Here is a 23,302-nt window from a genome sequence, read left to right as displayed (position 1 = left end):
GTATTAATTTACCAATTGTATCACTGTATTACTGCAGAAAATAAAAATAAAATCTGACTGTTATTCTCCTTTGTGTTGAGCACCACAAAACCCTTAGATGCACTAAACACCCGTCGTTAAGATTGTGAAGGTCGATTCTTTGGCCAATTTCCAAACAGTGATCGATGCTCAAAAGGCTTCCCATTAGTTGTTGGAAAACTGACTCAACAAATGCACAGAGCCGGTAGGGGAATTCGAAACAGCTGAGCTGCAGGGGAAGCCCCAAAGTAGCCTCCTGCTGCTCAGCTATTAGGGGCACGAAGCCTTTTTTTTGTTTGTTTTTAATGGACACAGATGTGCATGTGTTACCCAAGCACGATATGTGCCCCAACAAAAAACTGTTGTGCTAGTCCCCCCACATGATGTCTCCCAATGATGACACCAAACAAAAAATGAGGCAGGAGGGGCCTTAGGTTCCTCCCAGTGTATCTCAGAATGCACCGAGAAGGGGTCTAAGGCCTTGATTGGCTCAGGCGCCTATGGCCACTCCCCTGTGGGAGAGGCCTTCGGTGCTTAAGCCAATCAGGGCCTTAGGCCCCTCCCAGTGCATCCCAGGATGCACTGGGAAGGAAAAGGCCCGCCATTTTGGAGAGGCAGGTCTGACCAGAAGGGAAGAGGGCATCCCTCATCCTCCCTTCTACGAAATAAGGTACGGAGGTTGGTTGGGGGGAGCAATGGCAATGGCAGGAGTGGACATCCCTCCTGCCAAGGATCATCAGAGGGGGGAGTCGGGGCCCGATGTTCATGTACATTAGATAGATTGTGAGCCCACCGGGACAGATAGGGAAAATGCTTGCGTACCTGATTGTAAAAACCGCTTAGATAACCTTGATAGGCGGTATATAAAATCCAAATAAACTTGAAACTTGATGAGAGGGGGAGGGTGTCTGGGTTGTCACAATGTTCAATGGGCATTCCTTCTGCCATGGATCTGCAGCAGAGGGGGGGGGGTGTCAGAGGCCAAGATGTTCATAGGAGGTAGGGTGTCTGAAGAGGTCACAATGTTCATGAGGGAGGTCAGTCAGGAGTGTGGAGGGGTCCGGATGATTCAACGCGGTGGGAATCGGAAGTGTGGAGGAGTTCAGGTGGCTGAGGCAGGAGGGAGTGGGCATCTGCCTCTTTTTATGTTCAGGGTCATTATCAGGAGGGGAGCAGCACAAATTTATTTTTGTGTTTGTGTAACACACACGTACCACATCTGTGCCCATCAAAAAAAAAAAAATGTGGAAAAAAATGAGAAAATGAAGGACCAATGAGGAGTTGTGCTGAACGTTTAATGAGCTACATATTTGGTCAGCCATCAAAGAATCCACACAAAATATTTTTTAAAGTTTGAAAAGGTTGACAAGTAGAATTGAATGCAGTGTATGTGATAAGTATAATATTTTGGAGTTGTGGGGTTTTGGGGTTTTTTTTTACGTATTCACTTATTGCAACCTGGAGATATTTTGGGGCCTAAATTCAGACATGAACTGGTATTCTGCAAATGGCAACTCCACATGCACGTGCCATTATAAAATCCCTACTCAGCAACCAGAGCTGTACTGAATAGCACATTTTACTATTTGGCTAAATATAAATAATGAGCTGGAGCTTTAACATAACAATTGAAAAAAGAAGCAACGTGAAATCAGAATTTCAAGTGTTTATTTCAGTAGGATTTAACATAGTAGAGCCCCAGATTATTTGTATTCAAATTTAAATCACTATTTGGCCAAACACAAATAATGTATTCAGGTCTGAATCAAATCGAATACGAATATTCGGTACAGCCCTACTCAGCATGCCTAAATTTAGGCAATCTACTGAGAGTTACCCCCTAGAGAATGACCAAAAAAAAAAAGGTCACCGTGAGTTCGGGGACAAGGCCATTCACCGCCCCGTGGAGCGGTGAATGGTAGCACGGGGTGGTGAACAAGTAGTGAATGCGCGGTGAACGAGGGTTCGATCCGGCAGCCCACTCTCTCCCGCCGGCCGTCCATGCATCTCCCTCCCTCCTTTTCCCTTACCTTTTCTTTTTGAAACTGGCAATTTCTATAAGGCTACGAGCTGTATTACAGCCGGAGCTTTGAAGTCGCATCCCGTTGCCTGCTAGAAAAAGTCTCCTCTGATGCAACTTCCTGTTTCCGGTTGCATCAGAGGAGACTTTTTTAGCAGGCAACCCGAAGTGACTTCAAGGTTCCGGCTGTAATACAGCTCGTAGCCTTATAGAAATCGCCAGTTTCAAGAAGAAAAGGTAAGGGAAAAGGAGGGAGGGAGGGAAATGCACGACTGGCAGGCAGGAGGGAGCTGCTGGACCGCATGAAGGGTGCTGGGGATGGGGGGATGGAGAGGAGAAGACGCTGAAGACAGGGACGGTGACGGGGTGGTGAAGGGAACGGCAGAGACAGGGACGGGGCAGTGAAAGGACCAGCGGAGACGGGGGCGGTGCAGAGGATGGTGGTCCGGGGACGGAACGGTGACGGGGACGGAACGGTGACGGGGACAGAATTTTTCCCCGTGTCATTCTCTATTACCCCCTATGTATACTATAGTAGAAGATTCAAGCATTTAGCTTTTGGGATAAGTACTCTTCATAAAGGGATCTCTACTTTTTCTAGAGCAGAAGAGCTGAATATTTCTCCTGATAGCATATTACTACTACTATTATTTATTATTTCTATAGCTCTACCAGACGCAAGCAGCGCTGTACATGCAAGAGACAGTCCCTGATCAAAAGAGCTTACAATCTAATTATGACAGACACACTGGACAAAAATTGGTGAATAAATATATGCAATTCATGTAGGGAAATACAAAGGGATGAAATGGTAGAGCGGGTCAGGGACTACAGAGGGGATGATAGACAAATATGGTGCGTTACTAGTTGGCGGGGTTAGGATATTATGTAAGTTTAAATATGTACAGCTATAGTTACTATAGCTTTCTGTAATAAAAAAATTAAAAGATCCACAGAGCAACTGCCTTTAGAGCAACAGGCTAAGGTACAGAGAAACCAGAGCTGAAATGCTGCCTTCCACACTACTGCTCTTTGGGACCTTGAGCAAGTCACACCACCCATGGTACAAAATTTAAGATTGTGAGCCCTCCTGAACAAGGAAAATAAAACTTCTGTACTTAAAATGCTTTGAGTCTGGATTTGGAAAAATAACCATTAAACTTAAAATCCAAATTGCATACCCCCTCCAAAATATGGCCAAATCAAGCAAAGTGATTGTCCAAAAGGACTATTTTGTGACAATTGGATCCAATCTTTGTAGAAGACACACACATATGCTGCTAAGGTTTGCATACATTACTGAGACATTAACCTTTTGATTCCTGGTGGCAATGAACCAGGTAAAAGCCACTTATCTTAAGCAAGTCCCTCCATGTTTCCCATATGTGTGTAGATTATGGAGGAAGAGAGGACCTTGACAAAATGCCATAGCAGGACATAGGGCTGAGTGCTCAATGAAACCCTGGCTCTGAACGTCAGTAGTTTGAAATGCATACTATAGCGAGGCATGCCATAGACCTTCCAGGGGAGAACTACAGTTCAACTGCAGACTGAAATGGAGCCTCAAAATCTCATGGTGTGAATCCCACTGTTTTTATTTATTTTTTATTTTATTATATGCTGCCTATCAAGGTTATCTAAGTGATTTACAATCAGGTACTCGAGAATTTTTTCCTGTCGGTCCCAGCAGCCTTGTAATCTATCCAATGCTCCTGAGGCAATGGAGGATGAATGACTTGCCAAGAGTCACAAACTCTATATCTGACCTCAGACAAGTCAATTTATGACTTTTGAGCCTCGGCTTACTCAATTAAAAGTGGGCGATGATTACATAACTTCTTAAAAGCTATGCGATTAATATATTAAACTATGACACCAAAAAATCTTTTCACATCTGGTATAAGCATTTAAGATTGATTCAGTGGACTTCAGCAGTTAACTTCAGGTTAAATATGTTTTAACACTGAAAATCATTTTTGGTTTCCTTACTTGATTTCCTCGATAGGGACTTTTCTCTCCAATAGCTGCTGCACCATGCTGTTTTGTTCTGAAGGAAGCAGGACCAACAAAGCTTCTCCACCTTCTTTATACCTGCTCCCCCCAAAAAAGGGAATGAAAAGTTTTTAAAAAAAAAAAACCATCAAAATCTCACAAGCTTTGTTCTAAGTACATTTATCTTTCTTAAAGAATGATGATCCGATATGAATCAAAACCACATGAGATGAAAGTCACTAACATTTAAAACACAAGAACAAAAAATATTTCTTCTTGCCATCATTCAACTCCTGGGGGAAGGCTGCAGCTATTGTTTTGGTACATAGTAATAATATAAATTTATTAACATATCTAAAATTGCCCCCCCCCCAAAAAAAAAAAAAAAAGGCTTTACAGTTTAATACCTCATAAACAAAGTTCTGAGGTGGAAAGTCTGGCTGTCATTATTTCTGTTATGTGATCTGTGTGACAGCTCCCAACAGAAGCAATCATCATTACTGCTTTTTATAAATCTGCTTTGCAATCAAGTCATCATGTACCAAGTTACAAGCAAGCTATAAAAAGGGTACTCAGACTCCTAACACTGTTTCTTTTCATGCTTTTCCACAGGTCACCTTCAGCTACTGATGCAGAATGTACTCTGTGTAAAACTGGCATGAAGAAATTATTAAACCAATTAACAGATGCTTCCCCCACCCACCTTCCCACTAGCACATCTCCGTATATTGGATATGATGTAATAAAAGGTGAAGAAAAAAAAACATAAAAACATAAGAATAGCCTTACTGGGTCAGACCAATGGTCCATCAAGCCCAGTAGTCCGTTCTCACGATGGCCAATCCAGGTCCCTAGTACCTGGCCAAAACCCAAGGAGTAGCAACATTCCATGCTACCAATCCAAAATTTAGCACATACTTTCTTTATCTGAACTCGCAATTGTGGAATTGTCTGCCAGGTTGCTTAAGACTCTGCAAGGACCTGAAATCTTTTAGGGCTAGATTTACTAAGCAAACCGATTGTGTACCGATCGGTTTGTGAGCCCTTTGCGATCCGATTTCCCGCCAACCCGATTCACTAAACTCTGTCCCGATCATCCTCTGATCTGCGCATGCAAATGAGGGGGAATGGCATTCAAATGCAGACAGAAAGTGATTCACTAAAATAAAAAAAAGCAACACCGACTAGGCTGGACGATTCAAAATAAGCGACTGCTGAGGACCAGTCGCTGAGGTCCTTTCCGACTGCCCTACCTTCTGCCACCCTACTCTCTGCCCCGATCTGCTGCCCTGTCTCAGCCCTGATCTCCTGCTTGCCCCGATCTCGTGCTCTGCCCCGAATCTTTCCTGCCTGCCGTCCCGACTCACCGCCCTGAATCTCTCCTGCCACCCCGTCTCTCCTACCCTTCCTCCACACTGCGAGCCCATGATTTTAACCCGCGGGTTTAAAGCGGGTTAAAACCACGAGCTCGCTGGGCTAGTAAAAGTTAAAAATAAAAAAAAGTTGCGGCTCTAGACGGCTCTTAGACGCATGCGCAGACGATCTACAGATGGTAATGTAATGTAATTAAAAAAAAACAAAAACAGTACAATAGGGTAACACACATTAAAACATACAGGACCTACTGATCACAATTATACACACTTTAATAAACAGGCTCTGTGTATCTAATGATATTTCTTTGATCAATAGGTATTCATGATAATTTGAAAATGCTATTAAAAAAAAAAACAAGGTAAAATTTAAACTAAATTATCAAACATCAAGTACTTCTTTAAAAAAAATCTAGATATTACTATATTCTAAATGTCAATGTTTCTTAAAATATTAATGCAATAAAACATTCCTCTTGTCCATCTAATATGTACATGGTCAGGATGAGGACATAAGAAACTTTAGATGTTGAGTTATGTGGCTATTTCTGTAATGGGCTTTCTACACGACACAGACAAAGCAGCACTATCCGTTCTGATTGCTATTCAGCCTGTAACCTCAGGACCTCTCTCTGTGGAAATAGGTATCCTTGAAACCCATGGAAGCAGATGCAGTTCTGTTGCCAGAATAAATAACTGGAATAAATAGATGATCTATAACAAGTCAGAATGACTGATGGGCACAAATTCTTACCACTGCTATGTCTACAGGACAAAATGTGAAGAAGGTATGTGAAAATTATAGCAAGAGTTACATTTCTGATTTTTTTGTTTTGTTTACACCAGTTGAGGCTATAATCATTCAATGTTTGTTTCAGCACATTTTTGTCTTGAACAATCATGTTAAACCCTAGGCTCAGGTATGGCTTGTCATTAGGTCTACACTGTATATCTGAAATCATAATTTAAATGTTCTAATTCCCTGTTCTAGTCACAATACAAATGAATGTTTTAAAATGGACCTACCGTACCTCATGCCGCAAAGGCTCTACAAGTGGGGTGCAAATAATTTGGGTTCATGTTGGAGGCAGTGTGGATTATGAGGTTTGATTGAGCATATATGGTAGTTCTGTCCTTTTATAATTAGTTTCTGGAAAAAGGTACAATCAGCTATTTTCACAAACTTTCTGTCATCCTTAGCTTCTCAGTAATACTTCCTGTAGCTGCAATACCAGGAGCTAGATCCTGAAATAAGCTGCATGCTTCTTTCACTGTCTACAGCTGGATACAAGGAATATCCTAGCTAGATTCTGGAAGAGAAATACTCCCTATTCTTGTACAGAGGGATTAGAAAAGTTTGGGCTATTTTTTCTGTTGGCTATATTAAGCCTAGAGTTGCAAAAGTTATTACTGTTTCAGATAACATGGTCTTTTACCAGTATGGGACTTCATTATCGTGGGCAATATATTGAACTATCCTACAAAGTAACATAGTAAATGGTGAGCAAGTAAAGACCTGCAAAGTTCATCCAGTCTGTCCAACAAGGTGGCCAGAGTTGAATCTGGCATACTGTGTAAGTTTTACTTCTTCATGATTGTATCTAGTACTCCTGAATGGTAGGGACGTACCAAAGCAGTCCCCTGAATCTAGGGCAGAACCCCTGAGCCTGCCTCCAGCATGGGGAACCCAAAAGCGCTGTCCTTCCTGGCTGCCATGTCCACTCTGTAAAACTTGGTAAAAAGTATGAAGAGTGGACCATGTGGCCACCCTACAAATCTCATCAGGCGAGACTGCCTGAGACTCTGCCTATGAAAAGCCACGCTTTTGGTAGAATGTGCTTGCACCAAAATCAGTGGCTACTTACCACAGCCAATATATGCCGAAGAAATTGCCAGTTTGATCCATCTGGGGAAAAAAAGGCCTTAGACACTGTCTTGCTACATTTGGCCTTACTAATGAGCACAAAGGGGTGATCCGAGATTCGAAAGTCATTAGTCACCTCTAGATAATGGAGAAGAGCTCTATGAATGTTCAGGAGTTTCAGCACCTGATCCTTTTTCTTGAAACACAGGTAATTATACTCCCTTATTGACCTGAAAGGTTGAAACCACTTTTGGTCAAAATGATAGGACCGTGCATAAAGAACGTCATGCTTCTGTAATCTTGAGGAATGACTCCTTGCATGAGAGAGTCTGCAATTCAGAGACTCTTTGCACTGGCGCAATAGCTGCCAGAAACACCATCTTAAGCGTAAGGTCCAGTAGGACAGCTTCCTGCAAAGGTTAAGACTCCAGGAAGGGAAGGATGATCTCACTGGGGGATACAATCAAAGAAATCCTTTTAAGAATCTTGCCTCATAAGGATGAGAGGCCAGAGAAACGTTGTCCTCATGTGCTCTGAAGCATGAGAGAGCTGCAACCTTTAAATTACTGACATTTGACACTGGTGCCATCTTTGAAAAAAGCCGCCTTACAGGGTTACACTGTTCACAGGGTACGATATGCGTTTTGAAGACTGGAATGATTTTTTGGACCAGAAGATGGATGTTAACACTGAAATTTATCTTTTTTTTTTTTTTAATGTTACAGAATATGCTTCCCTGATACAGCCAGAATGGGCAAAAACAGCATTTATGTTGTTCTTCTCTTCGTTGTGAAGATAAGTGTGGCTTTTGTTATAAATCATGAATAATATCTGAAAATAACTGGAAAGCAATTGGGGCACTTTAGCATTATACATTTAAGAAAAGAAAAAGTATTATATATTTAAGAAAAAGTGAAGACTGATGACGATTTAGTTGATGATCTGAAGAGATTGTGAATGGATCATTATTGAATGGTTTTCTATCTGAAGGTCCTCTTAAAATGTGTTTAGCCTTATATGTTGGATGTGTTATATGTGGGGCTACACATTGAAGTTCTGAACCACTTTTGATTGAATAGCATGTTAAATTTCTGTTATTTTCCACAATAGAGTGCAGATGTTGAAGGTTCTTTTCATAAAATGCTGCTAGATTTTTTGCATAAAATGTCTCTATCATTATTTGATGACAGGAGAATGTTTTCCTATTCTTTTGTGGTTGTAACACTGTATTAAAAGGGTTCTAAGGAATCAGACCCCAATTGTTAAAATAAGCATATCTGAGACTCTAGTGCAGACATGGGCAACTCCGGTCTTCGAGGGCCGGAATCCAATCGGATTTTCAGGATTGCCCCAATGAATATGCATGAGATCTATTTGCATGCACTGCTTTCAATGCATATTCATTGGGGAAATCCTGAAAATCCGATTGGATTCCGGCCCTCGAGGACTGGAGTTGCCCACCCCTGCTCTAGTGTTATTTCTGTACTGATTTGTTTTTCTATTTCAATGAACAGACTTGACATAAAATGTCTTTTTATCAATATATCAATGCTGAGTGTGAAAACATAAAAGTTATAGCTATAATACCAAGATATTTGCACCATTAAGCAAAAATAATAGCAAATTTTAAGAAAAACAGAGCTTTATGTAATCATTGGCTTTGAGAGACCCTAGGATGGGCTTTAAAAATATTTTTTTTAATTGTTTTCTGATCACGCACAATCAAATTCATGGGAAAAACTTCAATTTGACCAGTTTTTCCAACTTTAGGTTTTTCTGGACAACCCTACCTTGATACTACCACTAAGGGGGTCAGGCTTCCATATATGGGTATTTTGAATTACACAACAGTATAGCCGAAAACAAAGAATCTTGTAGAGGAAAGAAAGGCTGCCAAAGGTTCAAGGGAGGAAATAATCCATCGGAAAGTAAAACAAAGAAAAAGGAAAAAAACCTAATACCAAAAATAAAAACTGAGTCAACCACAAGCACCACATTGGTCATAGGATGTACACTGAAAAGGGCAGCTTATTCAGCAGCCACAGCAAACTCTCTGGAAAATAGCATCTTAAGGGCAAATTGGGAAAGGCAAAACAAAAATTAAGACGAAAGGAAAAAAAGGTTTTTTTCTTGGTTTTTTTTTAAATAAATTCTTTATTCATTTTTAAATCAAATACATAGTGCAAACAGTTGAACAATCAAGTAATATAACATATTGCACTCTATTCCAACAAATAATATACAGCTATTAACCCTCCCCCTTCCCCTCCTGGATGTGTATAACAATCTTTCAGGAATTAAAGGGAAATAATATTAATAATTCATAACTTACAATATTTTGTTAACGTGCCCCAAATTTCCTTGAATTTTCTATGGTGGCCCTCTGTATAGAATTAATGTTTTCAAACTTATAAATTTAACATAAGGATTTCCATCAGAAACTATAATTTAAGTTATCCCAACTTTTCATTATCATCTGCATGGCTACCCCTGTCATGATGCGGAGCAATTTATTCTGATTTGCATTAATTGGTTTCTTGGGTAATAATATTGTTCCAAATAATATTATATCATATGATAGTGATAGTGGAACTTCCAATATGGTAATAATTTGACCCCAAATGGATTTCCAAAATTTGAGTATCAAGGGACAATAATATAGCAAATGATCCAATGTCCCTATATCAAGATAACAATGCCAGCAGCTATTAGATTTAGAACTGTCTAACCTTTGTAACCTAACAGGGGTCCAAAATGATCTATGTAACGAGAAAAATCAAGTCCGTCTCATAGATTCTGATGCTGTACATCACATCCTCCAATTCCATTGAGATGCAGGGTTTTTTCAATTTTCCATCCATTTGTTCACCACTTATATTCTATTGTACCATCATCTCCTAATTTAATTTACAGAAATGATACAGGAGGAGGATTCTACCGAGTTATCAAACACAGTAAGGTTCACTTAAATGTCAAAAAGACATTTAATCTTCTCTTGACATTTACAGGAATTAAGTTCATATAATCGCAAGAGAAAAAAATATCCTAAATTGCTAAAAACAGCTTTCAGAGCACACTAAGGAAATCTCAGCTGCTTTTTGTGACAAAATATGCATTTCCGAGAACATACACAGGTTAAAGTACTCTAATGTAAGTTATCAAGCATCACAGCCCTAAAATGGTAAAAAGTAAGCAGAGTAGAATGAATCTGATGCTCTCCCTGGTGGGTGACCAAGATGGCGGCGATGTAGAGAAGCTGCGAGAGACGCTGATAACAAGCTCCTAGCCTGTATTTTCATTATACCTGATATTGATGCCTTCTAAGAGGAAAGGGGTGCTTAGGGTCTCTGCCTCGTCGGCCCTGACGTCCACCCCGATTCAACAGACAATGGATCGTTTCTTCGCGCCTTCTCCGGCGCCCACACAAGCTGGAGTGGAGAGCTCGGCGTTGGGCGGTGACGGGAGGGAGTCACTGGCCCTTTCGGGCACTGAGACATCGCTGTCTCCTTCGGCTCCCATGACGCCTCCGTGTCCGGCAACAGCCGAAACGCTGTGGCGAGAGACACATGCTTCCGGAAGTGAAAGCGTGGGGTCTCCCGGCGAGGGCACAGCGTTGTCCGCGGAACGGCAGATGGAAACAACAGCAGAGAGAGGGGATCTTTCTCTCTCCCAGACGGAGGTCTCCATGAATAGCATCTGGCAATTGCTGCAGAGGATGGAAGGGAAAATTGAAAAATCAACTGAAGAGGTAACAAAATTAAATTAAAAATTGGAATTATTGACTGGGTCAGTTGAATCTATGAAGTTAGAGAATACAGGCCAAGCCAAGCAAATGCAGGTGGATATACAACAATTGCAACAATTCAAATTGGCTTCAATTAAAGATAGCTCCACCATTCATAAGAAACTAGAACAATTTGAAAATTTTAATAGGCGTTTGAACCTCCGCTTTCTAAATTTTCCTCAAACTTCAGGAATGTTACCTATTGATTTGTTGAAAAGATACTTCATTGAGAATTTGGAAATTTCTTCAAACTGTATTCCTCCAATTAATAAAATTTATTACCTACCAAATAAAAAGATGCCTGACGGAAATGGAAAGGTAAATGGAAATGAGATTGGGAAAGTAAGAGAAGGAGAGACAAATGTGATAGATTTTGCAAATGTGACGGCTTTACTGGAACAAACGATAACATCTGAAATGGACAGAGCAACATTACTAGTATCATTTGTCTTTGAACAGGATGTGAATATGATTATGAAATTGTTTTTCAAAAATTCCCAAAAATTATTTGGGGGACGGAAAATATGGATATATCCTGATGTAGCTAAGACTACACAAGAACGGAGGAAAGAATTTCTTGCAATGCGACAACAGACTATAAATATTGGAGCAACATTTTTATTGGTGTATCCCTGCAAATGCCTGGTTAGGTACTTAGGTGTTAAATATGTTTTTTTCTCTCCTAACCATCTGAAGGAATTTCTAGATGTTAAGCAGATCATTAAGGATTAAGGGATAATAATAGTAATGGGCGCTAGATATATTATGCCTTTCTTCTTTGTACTATTCCTCTAAATTTCTCTCTAATTTTAGTTTTGGTCACCCCCTGTTTATTGTGGTCTAAGAAGGGGTTTATCACTATGATGATTGTTGTAAAAGTATTATTGTGTTAAAATTTTCTTCCCTGTATTCAATGTAACAAGAATTAATTCTTGTAAAATAAGACTGTATAATTATAAATTAAAAAAAAAAAAAAAGAATGAATCTAGAAAACACTTTGGGCTAGATTTACTAAGTCCACCTATCATGTCACAACCACTTTGTGACCCCGACCCAACTCACTAACCTCCCTCCCGAGCATATCCGCATCCGATCCGCGCATGCAAATGATGGGAAACGGCATACAAAGTAGGAAGGGCCTCGATTCACTAAACAAATTCAGGCACATCGACTGGGCTGGCCGATCCAGTCTCTTGTACAAAAACACTGCTCTCTGCCCTGACTTTCCTGCAATTCTCAAGCAGCAAGCGCTAGTCTGCAGTAAGGAGGCGCATTTTTCCAAACCTGAATGCTAAATTAGAAGTTTGCAGAAGAGTCGGCTTGCTCCCCCCCCAAAAAAAAGAGAGTTACAATATCTAGGGGGAACTGGGCAATAGTGCTCCGAAAGGAAACCTGCTCTCTGCCGCCCTTCGAGCCCGTGGTTTTAACCTGCGGTTTTAAAGCGGGGCTGCACTACGGCGTATTCTGTTCTGTTCCAGAACTTGCTGCAGTGCAGCCCCATTTTAAACCCATGAGTTAAAACCATGAGCTCACAAGTAAAAAAAAGAAGAAAAAGTTCACAGAAAGCAAAGTAGTTTTCGGAGAGCAAGCGCATGCGTAGACCATCTACAGGCAAAGAAGATGGTCTGCGCATGCATCACGATCGCTCTTCAGCGATCCGGGTGGTCGGTTTAGGGCATGCCTCCAGTCGGCCTAATTAGCATGAAGACGCATTGTGAATCGGACGCCTGGCCACCTGACGGATCAGACCCGTGAGGTTAGTGCAACCAGGCCATTATTCTGACATCATTCAAGTCCTCAAGTTTTACCATCTTTTCCAGAAAAGGGAAAATGGTAAAACTAGAGGGCATAAATTAAGGTTGCAGGATGGTAGACTTAGAAGTAATGTTAGGAAATTATTTTTCATAGAGAGGGTGGTGGATGCATAGAATGCCCTTCCAAGAGAGGGGCTGACAGGCTATCAGGTAAGATTTGCCTCTTTGCAATAGAGTAGACACCCCAGATGGTGTGAATAACATGAAGAAAAACCTAGCAAAGCTTGAAGAATGGGCTGTAATTTGGCAGCTAAAATTTAATACTAAGAAATGCAAGGTCATGCATTTAGGCCGCAAAAACCCAAAGGAACAGTACAGTTTAGGGGGTGAAGAACTTATGTGCATAGAAAGAGGTATGACCAGTAGGAAAAAGGAGGTATTGATGCCCCTGTATAAGATTCTGGTGAGACCACACCTTCAAAAAGATTATAAAAAGGATGGAGTCAGTCCAGAGGAAGGCTACTAAAATGGTGCATGGTCTTCATCATAAAGCGTATGGGGACAGACTTAAAGATCTTAATATGTATACTTTGGAAGGCAGGAGAGGGGAGATATGATACAGATGTTTAAATAACTATGTGGTGTAATTGCGTATGAGTCAAGTCTCTTTCATTTGAAAGGAAGCTCTGAAATGAGAGGACATAGGATGAAGTTAAGAGGTGATAGGCTCAGAAGTAATCTAAGGAAATACTTTTTTACAGAAAGGGCAATAGATGTGTGGAACAGTCTCCCAGAAGAGGTGGTGGAGACAGAGACTGTCTGAATTCAAGAAAGTGTGGGACAGGCATGTGGGATCTCTTAGAGAGAGGAAGAGATAATGGTTATTGCAGATGGGTAGACTAGATGGGCCATTTGGCCTTTATCTGCCATCATGTTTCTCTGTCTATGAATTCAAAAAAACATGAGCTAAACACTGAGGATCTCTAATTAGAAAGTGAATGGTATAAAACAAACATAGGCCAGTACTGGGCAGTCTTGCACAGTCTGTGTTCTGTATATGGCGATTCATTTTAGGATGGGATGGGGAGGGCTTTGATGAAAGCTCCAGTAAGAGGATGGTTAGAATAGAAACATAGAAACATGATGGCAGATAAAGGCCAAATGGCCCATCTAGTCTGCCCATCCACAGTAACCATTATCTCTTCCTCTCTCCGAAAGATCCCACATGCCTATCCCAGGCCCTCTTGAATTCAGACACAGGATAGGTTGGAATGGGCTTCGATGGCAACTCCGGTAATGAGAACCTAAAGATTGTAGCAGGCAGACTTCTACGGTCTAGGGCCCAGAAATATTTTAAAAGACAAATTAACCACGAATGTATAATGTATGTGACTATTGGTCAGATTGGATGGACCGTTCAGGTCTTTATCTGCTGTCATTTACTATATTTCTATGTCAAATGCTAAGTCCTATCTAAGCAAAGGTAAGTTTGATTTCTCAGCTGCATTTGATGCAGTTGATCACACGCTATTACGTCTAAACTTGGAAGAACTAGGTGTGTACAGGATAGTATTGAAATAGTTCACAGAATTCTTAGGCAAGAGAGTATATTAAGTGAGAAAGGATCGTAGGAAGTCCCAAATATGGAAAGCCTTTTGCGGGGGTTCCACAAGGCTCCCCACTCTCACCGTCCTTATTTAATGTATGTGTGAACGCCTTGGGTAAGCGATTATCCTTCCCATAAGTCTACACATTTTCTTAATGTAGATTACATTTTTCTCCTTTGTGTTGCCAAAGACTCCTTCGCTAACGCATTACAGCACATATCAAACTAGTAGAACATTTAAGTGCATGGTTACAAAGAAGCTTCCTCAAACTAACAAACAGAAGACAAAAGTGCTTTGATTCGGGGACTAAACTCCCTACTGCATTCAGAACTAACATTGTCTACAGGTAAGAAACTAACAATAGATAAAACGTCAAAGGTGCTAGGCATTGTCCTCGACTACGGACATGCTATGGGAGAGCAGATTGCCTCACTGGTCAAAAAATTTTTCTTCAGACTGAGGCAACTGAGAATGATAAAAATCAGTCCTGAGTCTGACCAGCTCAGGCAATCTTACTCCTGTACCTGAACTATCGCTACTCTCTATATGGTAACATCCCAATGATAGGTCTTAAGAGATCGTAGTTGTTCCAGAACACCTGGTCTTGTGAAGGATCAGTCAAGCTTGACTGATCCTTCACAAGACCAGGTTTGAGAGGGGCAGTCTGCTACTGGCGGAGCTGCATTGGTTGCCAGTTAAAAGCAGAATCCAAATTAAAGTCGCAAGGCTATATATGGGAAAAACTCAACTGGGCTAACATCGGCCATTCAGGTCATGCATTCCTTCTACTACTCAAGAACAACCCAGCGCTGCAAACTGCCTCTTTCCTCTCCATGTCAAATCTGGAAAAAAAAATCACTCTTCGAGTCTACTTTCGAGTTCCAAAGTCCCAAGATTTGGATTTGTCTTCTAGCCTGCTTGCAACAGATCCCCTCCTACATTCAATTAAGGAAATCACTAAAAATACATCTATTCTCACTATAATCCAAGACATGAACTCATATATTAACTGATCCTTGATGTTACTGTTATGAATCCTTATTAATCTTATATAAGCCGCAATGATTCCTTGCTGATAATGGCGGGGTATAAGAAACAGTATGGTATGATATGTCAGTTCCAGCAGAAAATTGCTCTAGATAGTAAAATTACCAGTTAACACACAAAATCAGAATAATTTTAGCTGGCTGCACCTGTTCTCAATAATAGTCTCCCACTGTGTGAGTATTTGAAAATGGATATTAATTAACACTCATCAAATAATAACAACAAAAAGAAGCTGGAATGGGCTACTACCATCCAACTTGTACAGACAGCTGTCAGGAAACACAGGCAGCTCATAAATAAACTCATTGGGCTAAAGTTAGGATATAAAGTGGTGAACTGGTTGACGGACAGATGGCAGAGGATGGCGATAAATGGAGTTTTCTCAGATGACAGAAATGTAAATAGTGCAGTGCCTCAGGGATCTATACTGGGGTCGGTCCTATTCAACATATTTGTGAGCGACATCGCTGAAGGGTTGGAAGGAAAAGTTTGCCGGAGAATGTGGTGAAATCAGTCCACAGGCCATTATTGAGATGGTTTGGGGAAATCCACTGCTTATTCCTAGGAATCTAGCTCGGTACTTGGGTGCTGGGTTGGCTACTGTTGGAAACAGAATACTGGATTTGATGGACCTTCGGTCTGTCCCAGTATGGCAATTCTTATGTTCTTATGTTGTGTTCTAAGTCAAAGGATAATTGGAAGAGAAACTTTGTGGAGAAAATCTAAGCACCGTAAGCCCAAGTAACATGATGAAGGGACACAAAACCGTGGCATTAATTTCGAATGCAGCATGCTAATATCTAATCACCAAAAAAAAACAAACCACAAATCCCTGCCACAGGATATAACAGCAAAAAGCCAACAAATGTAATTTATCCTTGTAATGCTGAACAAGCACTCTCTCAAAGCAACATAAACCGAAACATGCGCAAAATAAGCGAAAAGGAAAGTCGCTCAACTTATGGCGCCTACTGAATATATTTGAATCTCTGAACAGAAAGGTGGCAAAGAGAAGCAGCATTTCTGACACAAAGGAGGAAATTTTAAAAAGGCCCTTTTACACACATAGACTAAAGGCCTGTTTTACGAAGCTGCGCTAGCGGCCGCACTGGGGTAACGGCCCCAAAGCCCATAGAGATTTAAATAGCTTTGGAGCCGTTGCCGCACGGCTTCATAAAACAGGGGGTAAGAGTTATGTGCATAAAAGTAAGCGTTGTGACAAGAAAGCACATACATGATCTGCATATAGGCATGTTCTAGAACAGGGCACAGGCAGAATCATGATTTACACATGAAATTTACACAGAAACATTGAGGCCTGCTCCCAAGCCTGTCATAAAATGTAAAGGTATCACTTTATTTTCCTTTCTTTTGTTTTAATTTGCTTTATTTCTATTTACTGCCTGCCGCAGAAGAAAAGGAACTTCTCTTGACACGCACTGGAATGAGTCTCAGGTAAGTTTGGTCTTCAAAGAGAGATGCGCAGGAAGAGATGATCAGAATTTCTGCAGAACAGTCCTCTTTTTCTATGTGGGATTCTGGCAGAGTAAAGTCCAGATCCAGAGAATCTCGAAAGTAGTGACCCGGGGGAAGGGGGGTAGATAATGGTCCCCCTGTGGTTCAGAGTCTGAAGTAAACAATAGAAAGACTGAGATGGCGTTGATACTGAGTAGAAGGCAGATCTTTACAGCAGCCTTTGACAAATTCTTTGAGTGTCTTTTACACAAACAAATGAGGTTGCTCAAGCAGAGGCAGCAAAACAGACAGACAAGATTTACTGCCTACTGTGACTAAGAACAGTCAACTGCTGTACAGAGAAACAAAGCAGGAGAACGCATCCACTGGACCTGCAATGTTTATGCAGAACGGACCCTCCTCCACTAGGGCAGCTTGTTTACTATCTACTGATCTGGCACACTGGTTTATCTGGACTGAGAAGCCATTGCAGAGTCTGCATTGAATAACCAACATGGAGGCCAGTGCTACTATCCAGCCAGAGTCTCTTTAATGGTGCTGATAATACAAAAGACAGTTGCACAAGCACACATCTGTGCCGAGAAGAAATGCTTTGAGTTTCGTCTGCGCCAAGGTACTTGGCCCCTCTCCAGCACGAAATAAACTTTTGAGGATGCCTTCACTTCAGACTTGTGCAGAAGATAACTTCAATTTAGGTCTGGAAACGTCAAAGATCTACGACTATGTTGAGGATATTGCTCCTTCACAGGTGGGAGTCTCAAAATCACCAGACTAGTGAGGTAGAGGCAACATCCACCACGAAGAATCTACTAAAATGGACAGAATAAGCTGATCTCTGTGAAGATATGATTCTCTTTTATATATTCTGGGCACGCAAGAGTCTCTTTTCTCTGTCTGACTCATAACAATCACATAATGGGTTCACGAGATCCTTCCCGGCTAACAGTGGGTCTGATTATGATGAGTCCAAACTAATTAGATATTTGGAGTAGGTGCTGAATTTCTAGATCTTTCTCTCACATAATTGGAAAGGCTGAAACTCTGACTTTGCTGTGACAGCTTTGCAGATCAAAAATTTAAATAAAATAAACTATGAAAAGAATATAGATGGACAAAAGCAGAGGAGAAAACCTCTTCAATATGAAAGAGCTTTGTTTTCTTGTCCATTTAAAAGAACAGATAAAACAAAACTGAGGAACGTGGAAAGGGACATACATGCTCAGAAATTTAAAATTGGTTCTAGATTTAGAAAAGCCATTTGGTCCTCATACTGTCACTACGTCACCCACTTGTGTGCCTTATTCAATCCTGCCAGTCAACGGAAAATTCTCTGGCAATTAAGAAAAAAATGAAGATAATTACTTTGGAATAATTATGATGACCTTAGGCACCACCTTGATGGCAATATGATTCTATGTATTTTTATTATTACAAGAGATTTTTCAAACAAACCAATAAAAGTTTTCTATTTTTGCAAGCATTTTTTTTTGCCTTGAGCTCAATGAGTCACTGAAAAGAATGACAAAAAAAAATAACAAACCTACCCAGCTCAGCATTATTATGAAAATGTGTCATAAAATAAACTACATTCAGATGGCTGTGGAATGCCAGTTAAGCCCCAAGATATAAGCAGAAATCCAAGGAAACAAATGCACAGACCTCTTATAAACCATTTCATGTTCTCCTCTTGGTATGCCATTATGGCAGTGAGTAAGCATGAGCTCAATTAATAACACAGTGCAATGGAACTCCCTTTCAGTGTGCATAATGAGAAAAAACATAGCTTAGCATTTAAGAGACACTGCCCTCTAGGGTACAACTGTTTTCGGTAGAGAGAAAGCTCATTGAACACTTTTTTTAATTGAGATTTTTAATTGTTACAATATAAATAACATCAAGTAAAAGGCAAACATCTTGTAAAAAAAAGGAAAGAGAAATTAATACCAAGCACATCACTTACAAGTCCATAAGAACATAAGAGTTGCTGCTGCTGGGTCAGACCAGTGGTCGATTGTGCCCAGCAGTCCGCTCACACAGCGGCCCTTTGGTCAAAGACTAGTGTCCTAACTGAGGCTAGCTTTACCTGCGTACGGTCTGGTTCATCAGGAACTTGTCTAACTTTATCTTGAATCCCTGGAGGGTGCTTTCCACCACTCTCTGGGTGAAGAAGAACTTCCTTACGTTTGTACAGAATCGATCCCCTTTTAACTTTAGAGAGGGTGAACAACCTGTCTCTATCTACTAAGTCTTTTCCCTTCATTATCTTCAATGTTTCTATCATGTCCCCTCTCAGTCTCCTCTTTTCAAGGGAGAAGAGGCCCAGTTTCTCTAATCTCTCACTGTACGGCAACTCCTCCAGCCCCTCAACCATTTTAGTCGCTCTTCTCTGGACCCTTTCGAGTAGTACTGTGGCATAATAACCTTCTCCGACCTGTTTGTGATCCCCTTATTAATCATTCCCAGCATTCTGTTCGCCCTTTTCGCCGCCGCCACACATTGCGCGGACGGCTTCATTCACTTGTCGACCAGTACTCCCAAGTCTCTTTCCTGGGGGGTCTCTCCAAGTACTGCACCTGACATCCTGTATTCATGTATAAGATTTTTATTACCGACATGCATCACCTTACACTTATCCACGTTAAACCTCATTTGCCATGTTGCAGCCCATTTCTCAAGAGTATTTATGTCACGTTGCAGGTCTTCGCAATCCTCCTGCGTCTTCACTACTCTGAATAGCTTTGTATCATCTGCAAATTTAATCACCTCGCTCGTCGTACCAATTTCCAGGTCATTTATAAATATGTTGAAGAGCACGGGTCCAAGCACCGAACCCTGCGGCACTCCACTCATGACACTTTTCCAGTCCGAGTACTGTCCATCTACCCCCACTCTCTGTTTCCTATCAGCCAACCAGTTTTTAATCCACATGAGTATTTCACCCTCGATTCCATGGCTCGCAATTTTTCAAAGTAGTCATTCATAGAGGATCTTGTCGAACGCCTTCTGAAAATCCAGATATACAACGTCGACCGGCTCACCCTTGTCTATCTGCCTGTTTACTCCCTCGAAGAAGTGCAGCAATGTCCCCTTGCTGAAGCTGTGCTGACTGGTCCTCATCAGAGGAACACCAAAGGTCCCAAAATTGGGGGCCCTTTTGACAAAGCCATGGTAGCGAGTCCCAGCACAGCAAATGTGACACAATCTATGGGAACTGAATGAACTGCATCATATTTGCCACACGGGAATCACAACAGCAGGAAAGTAGCAGGCTAATTAATTAATCCGTCCCTATTTAAACTGTATTGAGCATTTAAAAGCAATCTCATTTTTATTCAAAAAAAACATGAATTAGTGCCCCATGTGACCAGATATTTAAAGTGTCTCCACCTACCAAAACCTTAGGGTTTTGCAATAGGAAAGCCTTCCAATATGCTCGAGTTTGTCTGGACACATCATTGAACATGTTCCAGAACTCCCAAGGTGGACCCTAGCATCCGGTAACTGTGATTCGGGTTATTCTTCCCAATGTGCATCACTTTGCATTTCTCCACATTAAATTTAATCTGCCACTTGGACGCCCAATCTTCCAATTTACCTAAGCTCTGCCTGGGAACAGCAACATTCTGATTCACCCTAGCTACTTGGTTCTCTGTTTGAAAAAGAGAACGAGTTCTTCGGTCAAAATAAGTACAGATTTAATAACATTTATGCTGGACCTCATTTGTTTGTGGACACTTGACTTTAAAGTGCCATTGAATTTGAGCTAAAGTTTTTGAATGAGTGGGTTTCTTGTGAATTTGAACTAAAGTGTTATTTAAACTCAATTTGAAGTGTTACCAAAGGAGATTTTTATGCCAATGAGGTTGAGTCCTAAATAATTTGTTGACTTGAAACAGGTTATTTTTCTGAGGCTTTTCCTTTTAGAAAAAACACTTATATTTTTAAGGATCTACACTTTCTAAGAACTCACAACAGTTAATGAGGCAAATTGATTGTGTTTTGGTTTTCTGGCTAAGACACTACAATGTTCTGAGAATAAGTTTTCTTTTTTATATATAGATTTTCCAATACTCAGGTTTTTTTCCGCTGAACCTCACTATTTACCCTTCTCCATTGATAATATTGACCATTTAAACCTATTCTCTGTTTTTCAACCAGTTCTTAATCAATAACAGGACATTACCTCCGGACCTAACCTATGACTTTCTAATTTCCTCAGAAGTCTTTCATATGAGGTACTTTGTCAAATGCCCTTTGAATATCCAAATACACAATAACAACCGGCTCACCTTTATCCACATGTCCATTCAGCCCTTCAAAGAAATGCAGTAGATTGGTGAGGCAAGATTTCCCCTTTACTAAATCCATGTTGGCTCTCTCTCATTAATCCATTCTTATGTTTTTGTTCTGTCATTTTTTTGTTCTTCATAATAGTTTCTACCATTTTGCCCGGTACAAACATCAGACTCACCGGTCTATAATTTCCCGGATCACCTCTGAAACCCTTTTTAAAAATCGGTGTCACTTACAAGCTATACAGAAGATTCCTGGGACCTAAGGTGAGAAGTTGGATTAATGAACTAAAACAAATAAATTATCCAAATAATGACAGCAAACAGTGCATAAGGAAAGAGAAAGGGGGGGGGGGGGGCAGGAAGGCTTAGGGATCAGTTTAATCAAAGGGAATTTATAAGCAATATTGTAGAAGGGCTGGATGAAAACCTATACTTGTTTGTAGATTGGTACCAACATCCATAACATGGGAAAGAATGGGATAAGAAAAAAAATGAGCAAAATATAGAAAGCTTGATTGGCCTCTACAAGATTTACTGCTATATAATTAGCAAAGGATCAGTAATTTTGTTCTTGGTAATTAAACTCCCAGTTGGATAAACAAAATAAAACTTTTAATATATCTTACAGCTCTATTAACTATGAAAGATTGTTTTTCTTGTTGCACTTCAACTGTGAAGTTTCTGTAAATTGTGTTTTTACTTTCAGCCTGCCAAATATCCATTAAATGGTCTTACAATGTGTATCATTCCTCTCTTCCTGCTCAGAAATCACGTTCTAGATGTTTTGAAAAAACCCAGCAATGAATTTAGCGCAAAATGTTCTCTACTCTAAAATGATGTATATAGAACAATATCGCTCTTAAAAAAAAAAAGAAAAAAAAATGTTTGCTTCTGCTGCCCCCTACTGACAAAACATTTCACCATTGCATTTTAAACAAAGGACTGCGGTGTTCCAGAGGCAAGCTAAAGAAGAACAAAAAGGGGGGGAAAATAACCCCAAGGAAAACACCCCATGCAGGGACAGGTGAAAACTAATAACTGCAAAAATCTCACATTAGTTTTTATTCCTTGTAATATCCACTTGCTTGTCTTTGTCTCATTTCTTCTCCCTGTGTCTTGTTTCCAGGATTCCTTTCACTTTATTTTATTTTTTATTTTTATTTATTTAAGCATTTATATACCACTTAAACTGCTATTATTATTATTATTATTATTATTAAGTGACTTGCCCAGGGTCACAAGGAGCAGTGTGGGATTTGAACCCACAAACTCAGGGTGCTGAGGCTGTGGCTCTAACCAGTGCACCACACACTCCACACACACTATCATTTATTTCCATAGTGCTACTACACAGTTTTACAATTTGTTAGAATAAAGCCATATGGCTGCCATTAATGCCTATAAATGAATGGAAACAATTAAACGGTAGCTAATATCCTCTTAGTAGGCTAACTCAATCCATATGCAACTCAGAGCTAGAAAAACTCTGAAGAATTATAAAAGTTCTACAGACGGAAAAGCATTTTGATACCTTGGCTCTCTGCACAACCTCCAACAATCTCTCATTGGAGATCTTTAATGTTAAATCAAGTGTTATTGCTGACTTTGACCACTCATGCGGCCAACTGTTCACACAATGTTGAACACCCTTCAGTACTACCCTTACGCCATTTATTAGAGACAAACTTTGGAATTAATGTTGCTGTATTTGTGTGTGTATGTGTATATGTATGTATGTATGTATATATATAATAAAATGCTAAGCGCGCATGCGCACTCTCACCGCATGCTTCCCTGATCCCGGTTCTGTTGGGCTGTGGCGGTAGGAGTGCGCATGCGCGCCAGACAAGCCTCCCTGCTCTCCACCTCTCCACTTCGCGGCTGCAGAAACGGCCCCACACTCGTGGCTTCAGGCTCATCCAGCTCCAGCACAGCAGAGAGTCGGCAGTACAGACTAATCAGTTTCTCCTTCCTTCCCGCGATCTGACCGGCTCACTTAGGCCTTCTCCCCCCCCCCTTCCCTTCCCGCGGTCCCAACTCCAGCAGCCTGCAGCACTGTACACAAGCTGCTT

The 23,302-nt window shown here is 40.7% G+C and overlaps 1 protein-coding gene and 1 long non-coding RNA gene across 2 annotated transcripts in view; one reads left to right on the top strand and one right to left on the bottom strand.

The window, feature by feature from the left end:
• The window catches only part of DDX10 (DEAD-box helicase 10), a 306,374-nt gene that overhangs the window by 235,072 nt on the left and 48,000 nt on the right, over positions 1-23,302 (bottom strand). The window contains exon 10 of the mRNA XM_033948773.1: positions 4,028-4,129. Coding sequence (XP_033804664.1) covers positions 4,028-4,129 — 102 coding nt within the window. The remainder of the gene's footprint in view (positions 1-4,027; positions 4,130-23,302) is intronic.
• LOC117362432 lies at positions 4,687-8,389 on the top strand. The gene is made up of 3 exons (XR_004539886.1): positions 4,687-4,779; positions 6,048-6,191; positions 7,993-8,389. It is a non-coding gene; the product is annotated as an uncharacterized LOC117362432 (long non-coding RNA).

The sequence above is a fragment of the Geotrypetes seraphini genome, chromosome 6, assembly GCF_902459505.1.
Source record: "Geotrypetes seraphini chromosome 6, aGeoSer1.1, whole genome shotgun sequence".
NCBI classification, from domain to species: domain Eukaryota; kingdom Metazoa; phylum Chordata; class Amphibia; order Gymnophiona; family Dermophiidae; genus Geotrypetes; species Geotrypetes seraphini.
Note: the sequence above shows the minus strand (reverse complement) of the source record. Positions and strands in the feature narration are given on the sequence as shown.